The 22,788-nt window shown below is 50.2% G+C and overlaps 2 protein-coding genes and 1 long non-coding RNA gene across 4 annotated transcripts in view; 2 read left to right on the forward strand and 1 right to left on the reverse strand.

Annotated features, from left to right (window-relative positions):
- The window catches only part of GOLGA1 (golgin A1), a gene marked incomplete at both ends in the record, with an annotated part of 49,630 nt that extends 38,902 nt beyond the window's left edge, over positions 1–10,728 (forward strand). The window contains 8 exons of one of the 2 annotated variants that reach the window (XM_079706003.1): positions 3,950–4,039; positions 4,856–4,958; positions 5,061–5,221; positions 5,558–5,704; positions 8,674–8,733; positions 9,281–9,451; positions 9,978–10,064; positions 10,648–10,728. In XM_079706003.1, the coding sequence (XP_079562129.1) occupies positions 3,950–4,039; positions 4,856–4,958; positions 5,061–5,221; positions 5,558–5,704; positions 8,674–8,733; positions 9,281–9,451; positions 9,978–10,064; positions 10,648–10,728 (900 nt within the window). The remainder of the gene's footprint in view (positions 1–3,949; positions 4,040–4,855; positions 4,959–5,060; positions 5,222–5,557; positions 5,705–8,673; positions 8,734–9,280; positions 9,452–9,977; positions 10,065–10,647) is intronic. The other variant, XM_079706004.1, reaches the window with a different exon arrangement.
- Positions 10,729–10,995: 267 nt separating this feature from the next.
- Positions 10,996–12,938, forward strand: LOC307054702. The gene is made up of 2 exons (XR_013810949.1): positions 10,996–11,167; positions 12,195–12,938. It is a non-coding gene; the product is annotated as an uncharacterized lncRNA (long non-coding RNA).
- An 883-nt stretch (positions 12,939–13,821) lies between these two features.
- On the reverse strand, positions 13,822–21,435 carry ARPC5L (actin related protein 2/3 complex subunit 5 like). The gene is made up of 4 exons (XM_079705820.1): positions 21,159–21,435; positions 16,662–16,733; positions 15,485–15,661; positions 13,822–14,365 (listed from the first exon to the last, which is right to left on the reverse strand). The coding sequence occupies exons 1-4, from the start codon at positions 21,306–21,308 to the stop codon at positions 14,303–14,305; spliced, it is 462 nt and encodes a 153-aa protein (XP_079561946.1). The 5' UTR covers positions 21,309–21,435; the 3' UTR covers positions 13,822–14,302.
- Positions 21,436–22,788: the final 1,353 nt, after the last annotated feature.

Here is a 22,788-nt window from a genome sequence, read left to right on the forward strand (position 1 = left end):
ATGCTCTGCAACAAGAGAAGCCACCACAATGAGAAGCCCGCACACTGCAACGAAGAGTAGCCCCCACTCGTCGCAACTAGAGAAAGCCTGCATGCAGCAGTGAAGACCCAATGCAGCCAAAAATAAATCAAATAAATAATTTTTTTTAAAAAAGAAAAGGAATCAAATTAGAATTCCAAAACTGAAAAATGCAGTAGCTGAAAGTAAAAATGCAGATTACAAAAGGGCATGAGGAAACTTTTTTGGGGTAATGGATATTTTCACTTTTTATTTTGGTGATGGTTTCAGCATAATTCATCAGTTGCATACTTTAAATATGTGCAGTTTATTATTTGCCAATTATACTTCAGTAAAGCTGTTTAAAAAACAATGAATGAGCTTAACAGCAGATTAGAACTAAAGAGAGAAGTAGTGTAATGGAAGAAAGGGCAGAATAAAATGCAGAAAAGAGGAGATAAAAGACATACAGGGTACTGTGAGATGTTTTATCATGTGTCAGTAGAAGCCCAGAGGAAATGAAAAAAATGAGACAGAAGCAATCATTAAAGAGATAATGGCTGAGAATTTTTCAAACTGATGAAAGCTCTCAAGTCACAGGTACAGGTATAAGCATCCTTACAAATCCAAACAGGATAAATTTTAAAATCTATACGCAGACACAGCACTGTAGTAGCACTAAAGAAAACCAATAAAACACAAAGAATTAGGCACTAACAGACTTGCATTAAAGGAAGTACTAAAGAGCATCTTTCAGGTGAAGGAACATTCTAGATGGAAGTACGGAAGATGTCGAGGGAAGAATGGAGGGCAGTGATTATTGCAAGTATGTGCACAAGAAGCAACAGAAAATCTGCCCCACAGCATGTGATTCACGGTCCAGTCAGGAGAGAGGAACTACCCCAGTTATGTGAATGAGAATTTGTGTTCTAATGTAAAGTTTTTAATCCAGCACTGAAACAGTTAAAAGATACCATGAAGGTAGCAACTGCAGGACACAGCTTCCAACCCTAGGACTAAGGGAACAAAGCGAAGATGTTGGAATTATTTAGGAATTAAGAAGAGGAGCCCCACAGATTTGAAACTCAGACCTGTGAGGAGGGGGCTCTGTACAGTTGGTGCTGGTGTGTTTGTTGGGGGTTAGGGCAGTGAAAGAATTCAGCCGCAAGTGTCGGGAAGACTGCAGAGTGGATGCAGCTGCTGCTTTGGGAAGAAATTGCAGCTGCCAGGGCCAAGCAGCATTGCTCACGGAAACTGGAAGCTGACGGAAAGGAGCAAGTCTTTCTCCCTCCTCCTGCCTTCCAGCCTCCCTGGAGCTCCCCCTGTTGGCAGAGATGAGTATGTATATGAATATGGACCCTGACCTGGAGAAATAGGGTTTGCAGATTCCCAGGCACAGCATCACAAAGCAGAATATGAAAGGGTGGGTGTGGGCTGAGGCCATAACTTTAAAACTAGCACACACAGGCTATTTAGAAGTGTGGTTAATTTTCAAACGTTTGAGCAAATTTTCTCAATATCTTGGATTTCTAGTTTAATACCATTATAGTCAGATAATATTCTAAATGATTTCAGTTCTTTGATATTTATTTAGACTTGTTTTATGACCCAACCTATAGTCTATCTTGGTAAATATTTCAGTGCACTTGAAAAGAATATATATTCTGCTAGTAAGGAGAGCGTTCTATAAACGCTAATTAGATCAAGTTCGTTAATAGTATTGCTCAAATCTTCTGTAGGTCTTCTATTTTTTTTTTTTTTTCTTTTTTGGTGTATTTGTTCCATCACTTACTGAGAGGGGTGCTGGCTCTTCAGCTATAATCATGGATTTGTCTCTTTCTCCCTTTAGTTCTGTCAGTCTTTGCTTCTGGTATTTTGAAGCACTATTTTTAGGTGCACACTTTTTTTTTGTTTGTTTGTTCATATTCATATTTTTCAAAACAGGCCTCTGGGGAAATCATTCCCAGGTGCAGAGGGCTGTGCTCATGGGTAGCCTGCTGGCTTCTGCAGTGAACCTGAGCTATGCCGGTCAGTCTCAAATCCTGGATCGTGTGTGGCTCTGTGGCAGTAGCTGAGACTCTAGAACCACGTAGACTCAGTTCTGGGTGTCACCCTGGCCCCTCACTAGCTGATGCTTGAGGGAATCCAGTTTCCTTTTTTCAAACTGAAGATGATAACCCTTGACCTCAAGAGGATTACCCTGGGGATCAAGCATGACCATGGATGAAAAGTACCAAGTACAGTTCCTGGCATGCTTCCTGCCTTCTCGCTCACAGCCTGCCAGCTGTCCTCTTTAGGACATCAGCAGTCATAGCATCTTTTCTAAACTTCCCCAGAAAAGGCTCCTGTGCAGGCATGACATTCCTGTCACCTGGTCCACCTGGGCTTGCAGGGCCAGGGTTTCATAGCTCCACTCAGCCTGAGATCTCTTGCTCCTTCTCCTGTACCAACAGAGCTTCTCCCAATGAAGGGGATTGTCTGGGGTAGTTCAAGGTCCCACTGTCAGCCTCTTGAGTTCCTGCACCAATTTTCCTTGTCTACTAGAGGTGGACTCATGGAAGGTCAATTCTGACAGCTCCCCAGTAGGAACCGGAATGGCACTGGCCATGAGGCTGACGTCTCCATCCATTAACCCACCTGGACTGGTGGAAGTGGAAAAGGAGATATCGTAGGAGGAGTTGAGTAGTTCACTGAACCAGAAAGACTTGTCCGACTGGAACCTGGGGCCTCAGATCTCTTCTCTGCCTGTGTCATGCTGTCTCTTGCCCTGTCAGTCACCCAATTCATCCTTGCTTTTCTCGATGATGTAGACTGTGTCCTAGAAGTTGGGAGGACATCACCTCAGCAGCTCCAAGCTGGTATCATTCCAACTTAGCAACCCCAGGGGAAAGAGGGCATCTCCCTCTCAGCTTCACCATATAAAAGAGGATTCTGATATAAAAAGGGATTTGATTGGTTCATCTTGGGTGACAGAGCCATCCTTTGGACAAATCAAGTTGGCCAAGGGGATGATTTACTCTGATTGGCCAGGCCCGAATCACATGCTTATTCTTGTAGCCACAAAATGGGGACATCATTATTGGTAGCCCTACCAGAACCATGTAGAATTTTGGGGTGGGAGTGGGGAATAGCAGTGATGAGGCTCTTACCCCCCCACCAAAAGGGGTGATTCTGGGTAGACATAAACAGCAGACATCCCTGACCAGTGTGCAGTCACCTGAGAAGTCATATTATTCATCTGGGGGTTGATCAGCGAGCCCGGCGTCAGCCTCAGGGAAGAGGACTGATGTTTGTCCCTGTTTGTCAGGAGGGAGTCCCTGTGCTCTGGCGGGGGGACGCAGTGGGGCAGCCTTGCTTGTGGTAGAAAAGACTGGGTGGTAGAGTGTAGCAGCCAAAGGCTTGGCTCAGCTCAGACTCTGGCTTAACGTGGCATGCCACTTACTAGCTCTAGGACCTCAGGCAATTATTTAACCTCTCAGAGCCTCAGTTTTCTCTCCTGTAATATGGATGATTTTGATGAATTTGTGACATTTCCTGTATTAAAATTCAGTAATTGCTTATTATCATTTCTGTAACCAGATTGCTCCAGTCTGCTACTCCATTCATGTCAGCCCGAGTCTTCTTGTTCTGTGTTGATTTCACTAGACCACCTCTTTGAGTCTAGATCCCCTAGCCTTTGGCCTGAGTACTAGCTGGTGTGTTCATGGGACGACCAACCTTCCACGGTGTGCCTGTTCCCAGAGGTTGGTGGGTTGTCCACAGGAACAGTTCTCAGAGGCAAACAGAAGTCAGTGCAGCGAAAGAGTAGCCTGGGAACCTTGGAAAGCAGGAAGCACGTTCGTCTGGCCCTGCAAGACGGCCCTCCCTCTGTGGGCGTCACGTGAAGTGTGCAGCTAAAAAAAGGTGAACTGAGGTTCTGGACTCAATCTCCTACCCATTTTCCCGATTGTAGGAAGAATGGAGCCAAAGAGAAATTGTGAGTGTGGCAATGGCTCAAGCCCTGGAGGAGGTGCGGAAGCAAAGGGAAGAGTTCCAGCAACAGGTAGGCCCCCTGTGATGCCTCCACCTCAGTCCCAGGCAGGACCAAACTACCTCCTGGTCTCTCCAGGGCAGAGGGTGGACACAGGTCTCAGGAGTGTCGTCAGCTGCTTGATTCCCCTGACGTCTCTAGGAAGGTGGGAGAAAGATTTTAGAAAGAAACCCTCACCCCATAGGATGGCCTTTTAAAATTTCGATAGTTAATGTGATAAACATCACCTGGGGAAAAGTCCAGAACCAAGTACTACTGGGCTCTAATTCTGTGAGGTGGGCCACGACCGGCTGCAGGCCCCAGAGACCACATACAGTTGAGCTCTCAGCAGCAAGGGTGGGAAAAGCCTTCCTTTGAGGACAGACTCAAGAGTCAGGCCCCAGATCTAGGTAACTGGCTCTAGGTCTTTGTTCGGTCCTTAACAGATCTGTCTGAGTTGCCTCTGAAAAGACCCTATGATAATCATACCTTCAAGAATATGATAATGAGGTCATTTGTATCAAATGCTGGGCACATCACAGGCCCTCAGGACGTGGAAGTTACGGTTTTGACAGCTTATAGGAAGGCTGGGCAGAATGGCCATGTCTCTGGTAGGCCCACTACAGGCCAGAGGGGCAGTGAGGGTGATTGCCCCTGTGCAGGGCCCCTGCCGAGGAGAACTGATTTGTGCATGTTTATAGGAGCAGAGGTTAGCTTGGGGAATGTTCTAGGCTGTGGCCTTCAGGGAGGGATTCATGGAGGACCCTGGTAGTGGAAAAGTGGAAACTCCTTTAGGGAAGATGGGATTACTGCTACCAGCCTTCTCTCGTGTTGGTTTTTCTCTCCGAGGCTGCTAACCTGATCGCCATAGAGGGTGAGAAGGAGCAGAGTCTGCAGGAAAAAACTGAAGTGATTCTCCAGAAAGAGCAGGAGATTCTCCAACTGAAGAAAGGTGAGGGGTCCGCCAAGGCTGGGCCTTCTCACCTGTTCCTACCCGGACCCCTGCCCGGAGGTGGCCCAGTGACGGCGCTCACCTCCCCTCTGCCCGGCCTAGGTCACGACTCCGCCCTGCTGCAGATGCGCCAGCTGCAGAGTGAGCTGGAGGCCCTGAGGGACCTGAGGGCCGAGGAGTCGGAGGCGGCCGCCGCGCGGGAGGACCTGCTGAGGCTGCGGGGCCCGGAGCAGGGCGTGGTGCTCTCGGTCAGCGAGCCTCACGTAAGTCCCGCCTGAGCCGCCTCCCTGCGCCTCAGCTTCCTCTCCAACGGGAGGCGCCTCGCCGCGAGGGGTGGTGCGTGTTGGGGAGCCCATCTGATGGGACGACACCTGTCCGTGTTCAGGTGTTGAAGCCCTTCCTTCCCAGCAGGCTCCTTGCGTGGAGAGTTTATTGTCCCCCCAGCAGGCTCTGTGACGGGGTTGCCATAGTTTAAGTCTGGTTCCTGGCCAGCTGCCTGGTGGAGCACATCAGTCGTCACCTTTGGAATGAGTCTGGGCCCCTTCCCTAGGGATCTGTGGCTTAGCTTGACCATGTCCTGTGCTGCCACCACCCTGTAGGTGACCTCGAGGGCCAGGCAGGACCCCGTGTACCAGCTTCCGGCTGCAGAGGGGATACCAAATGGTGAGATGGGGACCGCCATGGATCTAGGGCAGCTACAGAAGGAAAAACAGGACTTGGAGCAGCAACTTCTAGAGAAAAATAAGGTGAGGACACTCTACCTCAGCTGTTTATGTCCCTTTCCCTGTCCTTGTGCCTAAAACCATCCAGTCCGTTCTTCAAGAGTTGTGCTGATGCCCCTGGGCCCCTCTTGGGGGAGGTGTTACCTCTTCCATCACAAGGGCTTCTTCCTGGTTCTCCTCTTCTGCTTACCTCCTGCACGGCCCTCTTCCTTTCACACTCGCGCAGTCTCCTCCCAGACCCCCCACCTGAGATGGTGTCGGAGTATTAGAACTGGAACAGTGGCAGGTCTCAGTGTCCCCAGCCCCCTCTGCCATCGCCAGCCAGGTCCTATGACCAGTCACCTTACCTCTGCACTTTTTTCTAGAGCTGTGAAATGAGAGCGGTGATACCTGCCTTTCAGTGGTTTTGGGGGGGGATGAAACGAAACTGTTTGTTAGCTTCCTGTAAATTTTCTGGTATTTGATAGAGGCTTATAAATGTCATGATTCCACCCACCCTGCCTGGCCTCTGCACCTGTAAATGCAGGGTCTCGTTTGAGCCTCGTTTTTAAAATGTCCTGTGAAGTTAAATATGCTGGCTAGTCAGTGCTCTGGCCTGAAATTCCGCCCCCAAATTGTGTGATTGCTCTTTAACAAAGGAGAAAGGTGGTCATTCTTTCTCTCCCCCCACCCCCGCCCATCTCCCCCTTTCTCACACACACACACACACACACACACACACACACACACACAGGCTCTTAATCTCTTATCATGAAATATAAAATATAGAAGAGTGCACACTGTGTGTCCCTGGGTCCAGCCCTCAGACAGCTTCTCCAAATTGCACTCACATCCTTGGCGATCTCCCCCATCCTGTGTGCTGCTGGCCCCACATCCATACCTCGAATCCAGACGGCTCCTGTGAACTCTAGACTGCTGTATCTACCCTATTTCTCTATGTCAGTGTCTGAAAGGCCCCTGAAATTTAAAACATCCAGAACCAGACTTCAGACTGACCACGCTCTCTAGCATCTACTGCCATCTTTCCTATTTCAGTAAATGGCGAAAACCTTGGAGTCATCCTTGACCCCTTTGTTTCTTTCACAACCAACATCCAAATCATTAAGGAATCCATTTGGCTCTCCCTTCAAACTGTATGTGGAATGAGCTGCTTCTCATCCCCGCCACTGCTACCACCCAAGACCAGGTGACCATCCTATCTTCCCTAGAGGATGGTGTTGGGCTTCTAATTGGTTCCCCTGTCACTTGTCTGTTCCGGCCCTCTGATGACTCTCTGTCCCCATAAAAGCCAAAGTCCTTGCAGTGGCCCACAGAGCCTTTGTGGTCTGGCTCCTTACTGCCCCCTTCCCCGCACCCTCTGCTCTCCCCCAGCATTCCCTGTCAGCCACAGTGGCCTTGCCTTTCTGTGAATATCAAGCACCCTCCCGCCTCAGGGCCTTTGCACTTGCTGAGCCTTCTGTCTGGAAGATCCTTCCCCCAATTACCCTCACTTCCTTTATGGTGTCATTTTGTCAGTGAGGCCTTCCTGCTATCCTGCCAGCCCTCACCAACAGAACTCCCAGTCCCCTCACCTTGCTCTTTTTTCTCCAGGCCTCTTAATACCTTCTGATACACTGTATATTTGCTTATTGACACTGTCCTCTCCTGAGGGCAGACGTTTTTTCTTTTTTTTTTTTTCCTGCTGTTTCCGCAGCCTCTAGGCTGGTGTAGAGACTTTGTATTCATTGGATAAGTTAATGAATGAGTCAAAATCTAGAAAATCAAGTAACATAAACTAGCAAATGTACTTTTGGGGGAATGCCCAGCTTCACAGTCAAGCAGAGAATACAGATTGAAACGAAACATTACCATTTTGTCAGTGGGGTGTTGCAGGCAGTGTGACAGGAGCTGGAGGCGCTTTCCCAGCCGTCTCATCCCCAGGGGGCCGTGGCCATACTGCTCTTGAGACAACGAAGCTTATTACAGCTTTGTTTCAAAATGGAAGCTCAGGGAGTTACCTGGCGGTCCAGTGGTTAGGACTTGGCACTTGCTCTGCCATGGCCCCAGGTTCAATCCCTGGTCGGGGAACTCAGGTCCCGCAAGCCATGCAATGTGGCCAAAAAAAAGGTAACTCAGCTTCACAAGAAGACATGGGGCATCCCCTAGAGTTACTGTCACATTAAAAGTTATAATTAGCAAAACTATAAAGCTGTGGAAACTCTGATAAATGAAAACTACTGTTCAAAATTCTAGCTACTCGGTGCAAGAATGGTGACGTGGACTAGAAGTCCACAGGAAAAACTCATTTTGATATAGTTGTGAGATTTTGGAGAAATGTTTATTTAAAATTTTTTCCCTGTAATGTCGATTACACATTAAATTTTTTCATTGAGAAAACAGAGTTCAGCCTTTCTGGTGGTTAATGGAATGTGTAATTATATTTAAGGCCCATAATACTAATTAAGCTCACTAAAAATAAATAAGGAAAATAAAGAAATAAAAGACATAAAACCCATTGTTGATGGGTTGTGCCGAAAAACCACGATCTTTAATACTGTTCAAAATAAGCGTTAAAAATTATTATGGTATTTCAGGAGATCAGTGGTGATGATGAGAATTATAAATTTTGGCCCACGTATCCTACTTGGGGATGATAGCACATAAATATCATTCTGAAGGGCAGAATACACTGTGCAGAGGCATTTCTAGCTAGGCCGCCTGTGGAGGCGAGCGCCAGAAGCAGTCCTAAGGCCCCAGGCCGGGAGGGGTGGGACAGCACTGCGGCAGCGGCGGGGCCTGGAGAGCAGGGCTGTGCACAGCCTCAGCACGTGGGGGAAGGAGGCCGAGGCAGCAGGTATGGCAGCGCAAGCTCCTCAGGAGACGAAGCAGGGGCTTCTAACAGGTGTATGGGGACTCAAGGGGTTGTCTGTCTGCTCTGTGGTCCTTTGCACTTTAAAGATGGTGAAACGTGCATTTAATGAATGGCCTTTTGTGGGGGTGGGGCTTCGCCTCAGACCATAAAGCAGATGCAGCAGAGGATGCTGGAACTCAAGAAGACTCTGCAGAAGGAGCTGGTGAGTGTCCCCCTTCTCCCCGCTGCCCATGCCCTCCTGCCTGATGACACTCCCCCCACCCCCAGGGGACTGCACGAGGTCTCTGGGAAGTCAGGCTGGTGGGACAGTGGCCCTGCCACCTTGAACGTGGTCCTGGAAAGTGGCTCTGTGACCCCCGGCACGAGCCCTCTTTCTCTGAGCCTGTGTGTTGTCTGAGAGGTCAGTGAGGGGACGTGTGGCTGTGTGTGAATGGTAGAGGCCAGGCCCAGACGTGGGAGAGCGGCGCCTCTGCCCTGGCTGGGTGCTCACTGCCCCAGGAGACGAGTCCTGACGAGAGTAAAGGAAATGGCTGAACTTCCCCATATACCTCTCTCCCTCCTCTCAGCCGGCACCCTGCCTCCTTCAGGTGCTGGCGCTTCCTTCGCAGGTGGGGCCCTTTTCGCCCTACTCTGTGCAGGGTGTGGCAGAGAACTGCAGGTGATCACAGCCAGGGCCAAGTGAATCTCCCCTGTGGTTTTCGAACCTGTCTTGAAGGGTTCAATGTAGCATCTTTCCATTGGTTTTTCAGAAAATCAGACCCGATAACGAGCTTTTTGAAGTCCGGGAGAAGCCTGGGCCTGAAATGCCAAACATGGCCCCTTCTGTCACGAATAACACTGACCTGACTGATGCCCGCGAGATCAACTTCGAGTACCTCAAACATGTGGTTTTAAAATTCATGTCCTGTCGCGAATCTGAGGTAAAGGGCTTTTGAGTTGCCCTTTGGGTACTGAGTTCCACCCCAGGGCCTGGTTCATTTGTCCAAGCCCTGCCTGGCTTCCCACCAGATCCATTTCTTTCTTCCTGGCCCCCAGTTCGCTTTGACCACCACCGTGAGCACTCAGTCATTTCTCCAGCAGGCACTGACCTGCTGGTTGAGCAGCAAGCAGGGGGCGCCGAGTAGGGAACTGGCTCCTGGGAGGAGATGTGGGTCGGATGCTGAGGCCAGAGTCCAGGGAACTGAATCCGCCCAGCAGTCCTGCCTCCTGCCGAAGAGCAGGTGGCTGTGGTGGTCGTCCTGGTGGTCTCGCCAGTCCCCGAAGTAAAAGGTGGGGGAGGAAAAGAACCAGCAGACCTCAGAATGCCCATCTCCACCCTCTACGTGGTCCTTGCGGACCAAGCCCAGAGTGCACAGGAGGAGCAGGACCAGGAGATGCTGCCATTTAGCCCCCTGACCGCCTGCTAACTGACCGAGGCCCATGGCAGCAAAATTTGCTTTGTTTCAGGCTTTTCATCTTATAAAAGCTGTGTCAGTGTTGCTGAACTTTTCACAAGAGGAGGAGAACATGCTCAAAGAAACCCTGGAGTATAAGGTAGGGTTTCCTGGTCTGCTGTCCGCCTTCCAAAAAATGTAGTCAGTCATCCCAGCCCTGGCGGGTGAGACCAGCCCACAGCTGCATCATTAGCTTGGAAGGTGCTTTTGGTTGATGAACTGGACTCGGGTGGTATTTACCGAGGACTTGCTTTGTGCCCACAGGTCTCTGCTGTACTTGATTAACAGGGCCTTGTGTTCTTCTCCAGAGCACTTTCATTGGTATCACCTCATCAACAGCCCCAGGTCTGGCCAGCACCCAGACTTTTTTAAAAAATGAAAAATATTCAAAAAGTACCTGCATAAATGCTATAATAGAAAACATTTTAAGGAAACATTACCTAAGTTCCACTCCCTTGTTCTTGTCACCTCAGGTTTTTCTCCTGTCTCCCTCCCATCTTTAGAATGGGCCTTTCAGCCCCGTGCACTGGTTACCAGAACCATCGTCTTCACTGCTCTGCTCACAGCCAGAGTCTGGGTGTGTGGAGGGCGGGGGCGGCGGCCCACGGGTAGGGAGGGGCTCTTTCAGCTGCTTCGCACCTAGTCCTGATTCTCATCTCCGGAGCCTTTTCTGTTTCAAACAGATGTCGTGGTTTGGGTCCAAGCCAGCTCCCAAGGGCAGCATCCGGCCGTCCATCTCCAACCCTCGGATACCGTGGTCCTAGGCGGCACCACCCAAGGGTGAACGTCCAAGGGCTGACACTTTTTCTGTGAAAAGAACACTGACACACCAGGCTGGGTGGGTTTTTAATCACTGTAACTGCAGTATTTTGTACAAGCATCTGAACATTGTTTACAAGACTAAAGGCCCACTCCTGCAGACTGATAAGAACCTCAGGAGGTAGCTGATCCTGTTGTTCTGGTCACCAGAGGGTCCTGGCACTACCCACATTTCCACAGTGCTGCTAAAATCCCAGCTCTGGCCAGCACCCATCTGCCCCTGAATCCTCTTTCAAGGTGAGCACTTAAAGCTGAAGCCCTCAGCATGTGTCAGAGAGGAGGCGGCTGATCCATCGTGTGGTGATGACACTGGACGTAGACAGCCCTTCAAAATGGTGCCCAGCAGCCCAGACCCACCTAGTTCTGCCACGAAGAGCCAACTCAGTGAGTCGGGCCTTTAAAAACTCCCTTTCCCTTTCAGTATGTTTGGGTTCAGATGAGTTAGAAGCAGCTTTTTAACCCTTCCTCCCAAGGAAACATTATTTCACGTTGTTTCTCAGACCACCGAGAACTTTAGATGTGTCCGTCTTTAAGGTACTCTGGGGCCAGTGTGGATTAATGAATATGCACCTTTCTGACAGTATCTCATTTTACTGAAGAAAACTAGCAAATGTATAAAAAGATCCTTAGTACCAAATACACTCAATTGCCTTTTTAATGAATGTACTTGTCTTGGATAGGTTGCTGGTAAACCATTTTAAACTATTTTTTATAGCTAAAGTTCCTTGCTATTATAAACATGTCTTCTGTATTATAAAATCCATTCAACTGGTGTTCTTAAAGGAAAATCAGAGCATCAGGAGGAAATTATTTCTAAGATTGGGAGGCCTGTCCCTTTGTAATGTCACTAGCAATCTTTGGCATCTGCTTCCCTCTGAAGCAGTGGTGGTGTTTCATTTGTTTAGCTCTTAATTCTGTGTTGTAACACTGAGCAAATGCTAATCACATTTTCTACTGCTAAGGACAGTCTGCTGTATTCAAAGGAAGCAGCAGCTGTCCCTCTCCCCAGGCTTGACCAAAACGTTGGAGGGTGGACTGCCTTGTGAGTGGAGCCACTGTCTCTCCCTGTCACCCTACCCCCAAATATTTAAGATGACACTACATTCATGTATGGCAACCAGGCAGCCCCTAGCTGGCTGCAGTACTTGATAGCATGCAAATGGCTCTGGAACTGACCGATAAAAACTTGTATTCATTATCATTATAAAGAAAAGGGAACGTGCTTGCCCTGGATAAGGCACACTATCAAATCTAAAGGGAAAGCATATATTGAGTTATAGTTTGATGAAAGTTTTATTGGTTAAATAAAAAACTGAATAACTGGAGCTCCTAAATTTATCATCAGTTATCCAATGCTGTAAAGTTATGTTTCTCAACTATGTTTAGGGTTAAAATAAAGTTTATCTCACAGGAAAACAAGGATTTGCAGTTAACATAAGACAGTTCCGTGGACCTAGAAGTACCAAGCAAGGGCAGCATCACCCTCGTCCCCACTTGGGCTCTCTGCCATCCAAGTGACCCATTCTCCGGTTACCTACCTCCTCCTATGGCTCCCCCTGCAGATGCCTGACCTGTGTTTAGAATGCTGTTTTCCATTTATCTGGTGGGGACACAAAACAGGAGTCCCTGCTGTTCCACAATTTTGATGAATAGGAGGTAGCTCTTCCAGCTCTTCCAGGAAAGAATCCCTAAGATTGGGTAGTTCAGGGCTTGCTAGAGGCGACTACCACACAGCCGTGGGAGCCCCGCCCGACTCCCCCGTGGCTTCTCCAGCCCTCGAGCTGGTCTCACCCACCACCCACGTCCGGTGGCAATTTTAGGTGTCATTGGTTGTGGGGCCCCTCACTAAGTCTGTACTTGCACAGGGAGGATTCATTCTGATCAGGCTTTCCTCCTGCATGTTGAATTTCCTTCAGCTTTAAGAGGAAGAGTGGAGTAAATGTTCTAAGTGATTTGATGCACTTTTACTTGTATAAAACGTTCTGTGATAGAGACAGTATATATAGTCCTTTATATGAGCATTGGATCTTGATCTCACCCTCCATGTTGTACACAGGGAGATTGTATTATCTAAAACTGCTGTAGAAAACTCACTTGTGGTGCAATACACTTTTTGATTAAAGCTCTTCAATCCAGAGGCAGTGGATTTACTTGATATAGTTTGGTTTGTCAATATTTCTTTAACTTGTTAAATTTAGTACATTGTGTCTCACATTTAAAACTCCAAGGCCAAGTTCAAGGCCTGTAGAACCCTAGTCTTTCAGGAACCACCTCCCCGGATTAGGTTTGGGTGAATCAACATGACATGTAATTTAATGAAGCCAGCAGCCCAGTCCCACCTCCCAGGAAGGGTGGGGTTCTGCAGAGGAGTTGGGAGGATTGTCACTTTGGTCACCTCCATCTCCAAGGCCCACATGACTGGGAAGAGCTTCAGGGACATGAATGGGGTCCCTACCTTTAGCAAACGGCAGTTACATGTGCCAAAAAGCAAAGAAAAGCATCCCTGCTCTTCAGAGAGGCCCACTGTTAGTGGTTACAGGGAACAAAATGTTCCTTTTATATCTATAGGCTGATGATTGCTACCTGTTTCCGGCTCTTAACCCTTTAAAGAAAACAACATCACGGTGTTCCTGCCGAGCAGCTGAGCCCTGCGTCAGGAGGTGGTGACTGGGCCCGTCTAAGCCCGCTCCCAAAAGACTCCAAGTGCAGTCACACAAACTGAAGACTTTTAAAGCTTAGGTCAATTATTGAATGTTTGGCACTTTATTAAATAAGCTCCAAAACTACACACAAATCAAAGGAGTAAAAACAATAAATAGTTATTCAGCAAAACATCTCTCTGTAGCAGCCAGCAGCACTGCAGCCCGGGCCTGAGGTACTGCTGTGGCAGGAGGGCTGGAATGCCATGCTCGCTCCCGTGGCTCGGCGGGGACACACATCTACCCACCCTCCATGTCCAGTTTCCAGAACAGGCGACCTCTCATTCATTACCATCCATTACCCATTTCTTTTATATACACGAAACACACTGCAGAGTATATACTAATAAGCCAAGAGCTTTATTGATGCAGCAGGCACTTTACAATGAACCCAAGAGAGCCCGCCTTCTTTGGGAGGTCGGGATGTCTGTACAAACCCTTGGGGGTTTTCCACTTCAACAAGAACCAAGCTCTCCCTTTTCTACCACACCCCTTGCCCAAGTCACCCCTCCCCGCTTTTACACAGGCAGTGCACACAGGTACACCTGACCAATGCGGGCCAGCCACTCTGGTAGACAGTCACAATGTCAGTTCTGCATTACTTGTGGACAAAGGCATAGACTATCAGATCCTGCAAAGGATTTGGGAAACAGACGATTTCTCCCTCCACCTTGAAAATAAAATACACTTTAGCGGATGCATGTCCTGAAACAGTTTACTTGGGAGTTCCGAGGAAGATGGTCCATTGTCAATCCCTTCTTCAACAGCCTGTGCATCCAAAATTCTTCTCAAGGTAACATGAGTCCTTTTTTTTTTTTTTTTAAACAGTCTTTCTTGCTGTAAGAACTCTTATAATGGAGCCTAGTCCTCCTACTGCTAATGCCTGTAGGGGCAGGAAAAGAAAAGGTGTCAGTTGAGACTTGGTTGGACAAGGGGAGCCTAGCTTGCCAGGGGAGATGGGACCATGCGCTCCTGACCATGTCACAGACCTTCTGAAAAAGGATTCCCGCGAGAGCACAGTTAAGAGGTGCCAACAGGGTCCACATTTGAGGGATGGAGCCCTGTCCTGGAACAAAGGGTTCCCAAGAGCTGCTAGCTCTTGAGGCAGGAGAACTGGGCTTGAGAACATTGTTACCAAGCTCACACAGAGACCCCCAGTTTCCCTTTGACAAGCTCATCATGTCCCAGCTTACAGGCACAGCCGTAGGCACTTAAACAAACACTAGCCCATTAGAGCTGAAACATCAACAGGGCTGAGCACCCAGTTGCCTTAAAGGGACCAGAGAGCCTGGCCTCCATACCACTCAGTTCCCCTGAGCCCCACGACCACCTCCACCCACTAAGCCTAGGAGCTCACCTTCTGGCAGAGCACACCCACCGGCAGGACCGAAGGCCACAGCCCAGCCCCAGGCTGCCCAAGTGACCCATCCCTCAGTAAGGGCCACTCCCTTAAAACTCAACAGAGCCTTTCAGGAAGGACACAGGCTTGATGAAAGGCCCTGCTCTTATACTGACCCAAGCAAAAGACAGGCTTTTCATGCTTCAGGTGGATGAAGGCCCTATTAAAGACACTGCCAAGGTATCTGCCACTGCCCCCTCGGGCCTGGTGAGGCTGAGGCTGGAGCAGGAAGCCCTCAGAGCTAACGGGAGGGTTCAGCCTGCATCTAAGACCCACAACCACCACCTCCACCGGCCCAAAGAAAGTATTACAAAGTCCCAGCCACCAGCAAGCCTGCCTACCTTACCACGCCAAGCCATCTGCCCCCATGCCTGCCCGGCACAAACCAAAAGCTAAAGCAACAGCGATTACCAGAGATGGCAGATCCCTACCAGGTGCTTCCTTGGGAGAGGTTAAGTGCTCAGATGTCCCAGGTTGCTTGAGGCGTGGCCCCTTATTCTCACATGCCTATCAGACTGTCCTTTGTTTGTTTGCGATAGCCTGGCCTGCTGATTTGAACCCTGGGGTTGGGGTGACTCAGTGGGCTGCCTGATGTTCACATACCTTTTCATGCCACTGGAGTAACACTGCGCTGCTATTTTCTGTGGGCTTCTCAAACCCTTTATAAATGTACTTCATTAGCAAGTCAATGCCATTTCTGTCCAGTGACTGCACAGCCTGCTCAATTTCGCTGCTCTTAAAATTTGTAAGCACTTTCAGCACCACGCCCTGGGCCCGTTCCTACAGAGGAAAGAGAAAGGGAGTGAGGCCTAGAGCCATGGCCCAGGCATATCCACATCCTGCACTGCAGGCTCAGAAACACCAAACCAAGTAGTCAGAACTCATTAGAAACACTGCCCAATTTCTAATTCATTTGGAATGCTTAAGTGAAATTCTTTTATTGATTTAAGTTTCAAAGTATCCCGAAGTATTCAAAGCCAGTAATTTATTCCACTTATTTTGGGGGAAATAAGCGGCTTCCTGGGGAGAAGCATCCCTATTTCTGATGACACCAGCAAGGCCTTAAAACTCTACAGGATCATAACTGTGGAGATTAAAAAAAAAACAGGTCTACTTGGCTGCACCTTCTGTCTGCGTTCAACCCCAATGCAAAAAAGGGGCCATTTTCCTCCATGTTTGACAGGTGTGGCCATTTATATCAAGATGCCATCAAAAAAAAAAAAAAAAAAGTGCCATCACAAGATGGCAAAACCCCAGCTCCAAAGAGACTCCTTTCCCTGGACCAAATTTTAGACAGTCTCAGCGATGAGCTTTTAGACAACGTAACAGATACAGTCTGCACAACTGTATGGTCTCACCTAGTTTTTACGAGGCAGGAAATCATAAAAGCACTGAAAATCCTTATGCAAATAAAGCCTATTCAAGAGCTTATAAAAGCATAACCACTGCTAAGTCCCACATGGCAAGCTAATTTATAACTTTGCTCATCAGGAAGGGCTGGGCTGACTTCTCACCCCATGAGGCCTCGGGGAGGAGTGAACGGGGAGGAGTGAATGTTTCTTTGGGGAGCGTTTACTATGAACACTGACAGCTTTGGGTGTTAGGAGCGCCAGGAGGCTTCCGTGGAAACACTGCCGGGTGCAAACTCACTTCCTTGGTAGATACTCACCGATGCAGAGATGAAACAGATGCTGTCCAGAGTCCCAGGGAGCTCACACTGGACAATAACAGCCCTGGTCCCAACACCCACCCAGCAGAGCTGCAGTTCAACCCCCTTTACCTTCACAGCTTGATTCTTGGTGTTGACGGGAGAGTTCCGCAAGGCTGCATGAAACGCCCGAAGCATGTCCCCTGTGCATCAGCACCAGTTAAGGATGGCTAGGCTCTAGCATGTTCATACTTTTATTAACGAACTCATTTCAAAAAGAGCTCAAGAGAGTTGAGTCAAATGGCCTCTATCCACATCCACCCGCCTCCCACTGTGGCCTCCCGGTGGGCACAGCCAGTTCAGAGGGTAGCCTGTAGCTCTCCTGAGCCACACGGAGGGTGGGTGGGGCATCTCTGCCAACCCTGCAAACCCCTCCTCTGCCGGCCCCGAAACCTTCCCCTTCAAAGCAAGTTTGGACACGGACTCGCTCCCTCCCGGGAAGGGAGTAGCCAAGCAACTGCCCCCGCAGGGTAACTTGCAGCAAAATCTGACCGAGCTGATTTGCACTTACTTGGCACCGTATCTGCCCTACTGGACCCTCACGACCACCGAGTAAGGTTATCATTTTCATCTTCTCATTCTCAAAAGGGAAGAACAAAGGCACAAATGGAGGTCTCCTAACTCTTAATCCAATGTTTTCTATCAGTTAAACTATTAAAGAAATTAAGATGTGCTAAAACTTTTATCTTCCAAGACCTACCCAAGTCAGTGAGGTCCCAACTTGGGGAAATGTAACAATCTAAAAGAATCTTTTGCCAACAACATGAATCAATCCTCCCCTCCTTGCTCCCCAAACCTTAGTTGGAGTCCTGACACAATCTTTGCTGAGCTCTGAATAGCCAGTGCTCAAAAGAAAATTACAATCTGGGTTAGGTCCCCAAAGGTGACACCTATTTTAAACTGAATTACATCAGTTGACTTTCATTTCCTCATCTGAAACACTGGCTTCAGCCAAAAAGCTTCAAAAATAGAACAAGAAATGGCTTCCGCCCAATTGGGTCTCTACTCCTGTTCATGCAGCGATACCCACGTGTGAAAAGCCAGAACCTCCCAAGCAAAGCCGAGTCCCCGGTCTTCCCTAGTGTGGCCTCCATCTTGACTGAGCTGGGCCCACACACCCAGGGAGCCACCCCTGTGGAGCTCCCTAGCACCCTGCTGGGCTCTGATCCACCTTCCAACTTGAGAGGCAGCCCACTCTCCCACACCCCTGTATCTGTCAGCTTTGGAATTCCTTTTTCCCAGCCTGGTTAGGGCCCATGTGATATCAGCCACTGATAATTTCTACCTCAGAACTCTTTTCGAATTTGACATCCCAGACCAATAGGCAGAGTCCCAGAGGCTTCAGAGGAAACGAAGGCTGGCGCTCTTCACTAACCAGCAAGGTTGGGAAACAAAATATTTCAGAAGATGAATGGGTAAGGGTAGGATAACTAGTCCACGGGGGCAAAAAGAGTCACTGCTTTAGAGTTAATCTCTCTGCAGCACCCCTCTACCAAGCATTCACTATAGGTGTTGATAGGTAGGGGGCCTTCAGCAGCTGGGGAGAACTGGGGAGTAGGGAGAGGCATACCATTTATCAAGCTGGCCTCTGTCTCAGCTGGTTTTAGGCCCTTCCAGAGAACAGGCTGTGGAGGCCAAGGAACCGTGCCCAGCCCCTGGTCTCCTCTAGATCAGGGTTTCTCAACCACAGCACTACTGACATTTTAGACCAGATGACTGACGTGGGGTCTGTCCTGTGCATGCATGGTACAATATTTAGCAGCATCTCTGGCCTCCATGCACTAGATTCCAGTAGCACTCCCTCCCACCCCCCAAGTTGTGACAAACAAAGTATCTCCAAACATCGACAAATTTCCTCAGGGAGAGGAGACTGCAAAATCATTCAAAACTACTGCTCTGGACAGATCCCCCTCCAGAGGACCAGAAGGTGCCTCAGCAAGGAAGAAAAGGAGCCAATTTTTTTTTTTTTTTTTTTGCGGTACGCGGGCCTCTCACTGTTGTGGCCTCTCCCGTTGCAGAGCACAGGCTCCGGACGCGCAGGCTCAGCGGCCATGGCTCACGGGCCCAGCCGCTCCGCGGCATGTGGGATCTTCCCAGACCGGGGCACGAACCCGTATCCCCTGCATTGGCAGGCAGACTCTCAACCACTGCGCCACCAGGGAAGCCCAAGGAGCCAATTTTTTAAAACCCCTACAAGGTCTCAGATCCTGTGCCCAGGTGTTTTCACATGTCATCTCATCACTGCTAACAGTTCTTTGTGACAAGAATCATTATTCTGATTTTAAAGGCAATGAATCTGAGGCTCAGAGAAGGAAAATGATGTGTTCAAGGTCACAGAGCTAAGCTGTCCAGCTGGCCTTCAAACCCAAGGATGCCTGACTCCAAAGCCAAGTTCTTTCTACAATCCCCTGCTGCCACTCCACCCACAGGCCCAAGGTGCATGTCCAGGACACTGTGTGTCCAGCACTGTGCTAAAGCCTTCTGGGATGTTGTCCAGTGATGCTCCCATGGAACCTATAAGCCCAGCTTGGTTCTCCTCCTTTTAACACAGGAGGATACTGAGGTTCAGAGAGTGTAAGTGACCTATTCAAAGTCACACAGCTATAGAAGACTGAGTTGGGTCTGTGTGGATGCACAGCCCACGCTCTATTTCATGTGTGTGACCTCCCACCATGACGCGCTTCCCTATACAGTACTAGGACAGGCCCGCTCCCTACCTCCCCTCACTCCCATCAACGAACCCCTCCCTATCCCTACTCCTCTCGCCTCTGTTCTAAGACTCCTAGAAGCCCTTTCTATAGTTTCATAATCTAACATAAATCCAAGACCTGGCACATGGTAGGGACTGAGCAAATATTAGCTCCTTCCTCCTTCCTTCCTGGGCCCCACATTTGCCAGGATTTCAGTTCTCATTTGCTAACCTCCCTTTCCCTGATCCCAAGAGGTACACTCTCCATGGTAACAAGGTTTCTGACACGGCCATCAGTGGAGAAACTACCATCCCCTGATGTGCTAAGCCTAGGTCTCCAAGCAGCCTCAAGGAACCTATCATGTGAGGAGCGTACCAAGAGATGACCTTCAACCTGCAGCACCAAGACCAAGACAGCAGATAACCGGACCTTGCCCTCCCCTTTTGTGGATGGTCTGGGCCACAGGCCTGACGCTGGAGTCCTTTTAGCAATGCCTGCCCATGAGCCAGGTTCTACACCAGACTGCAGAATCAACCTTCCCTCATGGGGGCCCTTCTCATGGCCCCATTTCACCAATGGGGTAAGCAGGGCAGGAAATACAAGTTTGAATCACCACCTTTGAAAACACATTTCTGTTCAAACAAAGAAAGTCTGGAGGTTTTTGTTTCAAAGGCACATTGGAGGAACACTGCAGGACTCCTCCCAAAGGCAGTCTATGGGCTCGACTTCCCAAGCTGAGTCAACTGATTAAACACCCAGAACCTGATTTATATACAGTACAGCAAGAGCCTCCAACCCTGCCCTGGCCAGTGCGGGGGAGGGGTAGGCACTTCCTGTAACACCATTTGAATAAAGAAAAATCCTTCCTGTGAGAATAAGTCAGTTTCCTGTGCTCAAACTGCTAAGGGACCAAGCAGGCTGTGACAGCCAACTCTATTTTTAATCTTGTTTTCTAAATGCTTGTTTTCTGTGACCACAGAACAGTCATTTCCAGTCGTGGGGCTCTACTTTTACATCTCACTTTATGCTGCCTGGTTTTTCTTAGCTCTAAACGACTAGTTTTTTCCACTGCTTCCTGCACAAGAAGGCTATGGGGGGGAGGGAGCCAAAACTCACTTGTTGAACGTGGCTGAGACCATCGAGGTCCAAAGCCCAATGAATGGTCATAAGAAACTAATAGGTGAGGAAGAGTGGCATTAAGCCGCAGGGTCAGAATGATTCTGGGGTGGGAGGTGCGATCTCAAACCTCAGGGCTGGACTAAGGCTGCAGCCTTGGCTCCCCCCGTGGGGCCTTTCTTCCCCGCAGCCATCCACCCACCTATTTTCAGGTGGTGCTGCAATCCGGCCCGAGAAGACTGTGCCTGGGAGCCGCCCTGGCCGCTCAATTACTCAGCGGTGGCTCACCTCGGCGCCTCCCGCCGATCATGCCCGAGTATGGCCCCGTTTCCCGCATGGGAGGGATGGAGTGATCGGGCGCCCAAGGAAGGGCCAGCCTGAGGGGGTGGGGAGGCAAGGGGGAAGAAAGGGGAGAGGTCTCGTGCAAGAGTGAGGGGCCTACGAGCCGGAGGCCCCTCCGGCACGCTCTTGGGGCTGCCGAGCAGGCCGGCCCACCAGGATCCGGGGGCCGCGTGGGGCCGCGCTTTTGAGGGAGGTTCCGAGGGCTCGGGCCGGGGACAAGGAGAGTGGGGAGGCCGGGTCAGAGGGAAGTGGGGATGCGTGGCCCGAGGAGAGCCAGGTCGGAAGGGAGTCGGGAGACTGACCTGAGGGGTCCGGGGCTGAGAGGAGTGGGGAGGTCGGCCTGAAGGGCCGGAGCCGGGGATGAGGGAAGTGGGAAGGCCGGGCCAAAGGGGAGTCCGGGCCGCCGCGCGGGAGAAGGATATTGCCGCAGGAGCCCGTCCACCTCGCTAGGATCCGGGCCTGGCTCGGCCGCCGCCGCCGCCGCCTCCTCCTGTTCGTCCACGAATTTGTTCTCGTCAAATTCGTCGATGTCCACCCGACGGAAGCGCGAGGACAGCGTGTTCCGGGCCATGGCGGGGGCTCGGCGCCCGCTCAGGCAGCTACGCTCCGGGAAAAACCTCCACTCCACTCCGCTCGGAACCGGCTCCGGCTCGGGGGCGGGAAGCTGCCGCCCGGCACCTCCTCCACCTCCTCCGCGCGCAGCCGCCGCCGCCCGCCCACTTCCGGCCCACGCCGGAGCCGGAAGTGCCGGTGGGAGGGAGGGGCGGGGCGTGTCGGGAAGCGCCGGGAAAGAGGCCTGTGGAGCTCCGGGGGATTCCTGTCTTCATGGAGGTAAAGTCTTCCCGTCTGAGGAGCAGGCGCCCAATCCCGCGCAGGCCCAGCACGTGGACGCCATAACTGCGCACTTCGGCTTCGCTCCTGCTCCCGAGGAGCCCCTGGCCCTGGAGGGGGCCGGGGCGGGCACACTCGCCGACTCCGAGTGTCATCTCTGCCCAGACTGAGGGGGCACGGGGCCCCCAGGAGAAGGCGCCCGGCTCGGCCTTTCGAGTGCCGGGCAGGCTTCTTAGAGAAGAAACCTTCGAGCTGAAACCTGAGGGATGAGTAGTAGTTCCTATGCCCCGGGGAGTGACGTAGGGTGGGAGAACCTAAGTCTCGGATTTTAGGAGCTTTGGACGCCACCACACTGAGCTCAGTGGAGGTTGACCCTGTGGCCACCATCCTGGCAGGAAGGACGAGGTCCTGGGGGGGGCTGAGATATCTTGCCTGGCTGGAGAGGAATATCCTGGTAGGAAGCGAACCCCCAGAGTCTGAGATGGGGAGAGATAGGGCAGAGTCAAGGACAACATTGTAGTGCCAAGATTAGGTGCCTGGGCTGTTGCTTGAGGGGTTCTATCAATGAGACTTAGCCTGAGACTCCATTGGGTCTTTGTTTTCATATAATAGTTTTCCTTTTAATAAAGATCAGTAGAAGTTAATGAGATGTGACTCGTTTTCATTGCTCCGAATACTTCCCATTGAACTGTGTCTACAGATCAAAAAAATATTCAGACTAGGATGCTACCTAATCTTGGGTGCTAAAGATAGACTCCTACAGTGGAAAACAGGTGCTAAATAAAAGTATCAGGGGTCCTGGAAGAACTGCCTATCAGCTCCATACCTTGGAAGAAATCTGTGTGACCTAGGGAGGCCACAAGACAACAGAAATTCATATCCCCAGAACATCCTGATCAGAAGGAATTTTAAACCAAAATGCCCATTTTACAAGTAAGGAAATAGCCCCCAGGTAAACTGGTGAATGAAATAATGTCACTGTTTATGACCGTGGATCTCCATTCCAGTCAAGGAGGCAGAATTAAAAATTCACACTATGTCAGGGATGACTGTGTTCTGAGGAGAAGAAAAAAACAACATGCAGGGCTTCCCTGGTGGCGCAGTGGTTGAGAGTCCGCCTGCCGATGCAGGGGACGCGGGTTCGTGCCCCGGTCCGGGGAGATCCCACATGCCGTGGAGATGCTGGGCCCGTGAGCCATGGCCGCTGAGCCTGCGCGTCC

Source organism: Hyperoodon ampullatus (assembly GCF_949752795.1).
Source record: "Hyperoodon ampullatus genome assembly, chromosome: 6".
Classification (NCBI taxonomy): domain Eukaryota; kingdom Metazoa; phylum Chordata; class Mammalia; order Artiodactyla; family Ziphiidae; genus Hyperoodon; species Hyperoodon ampullatus.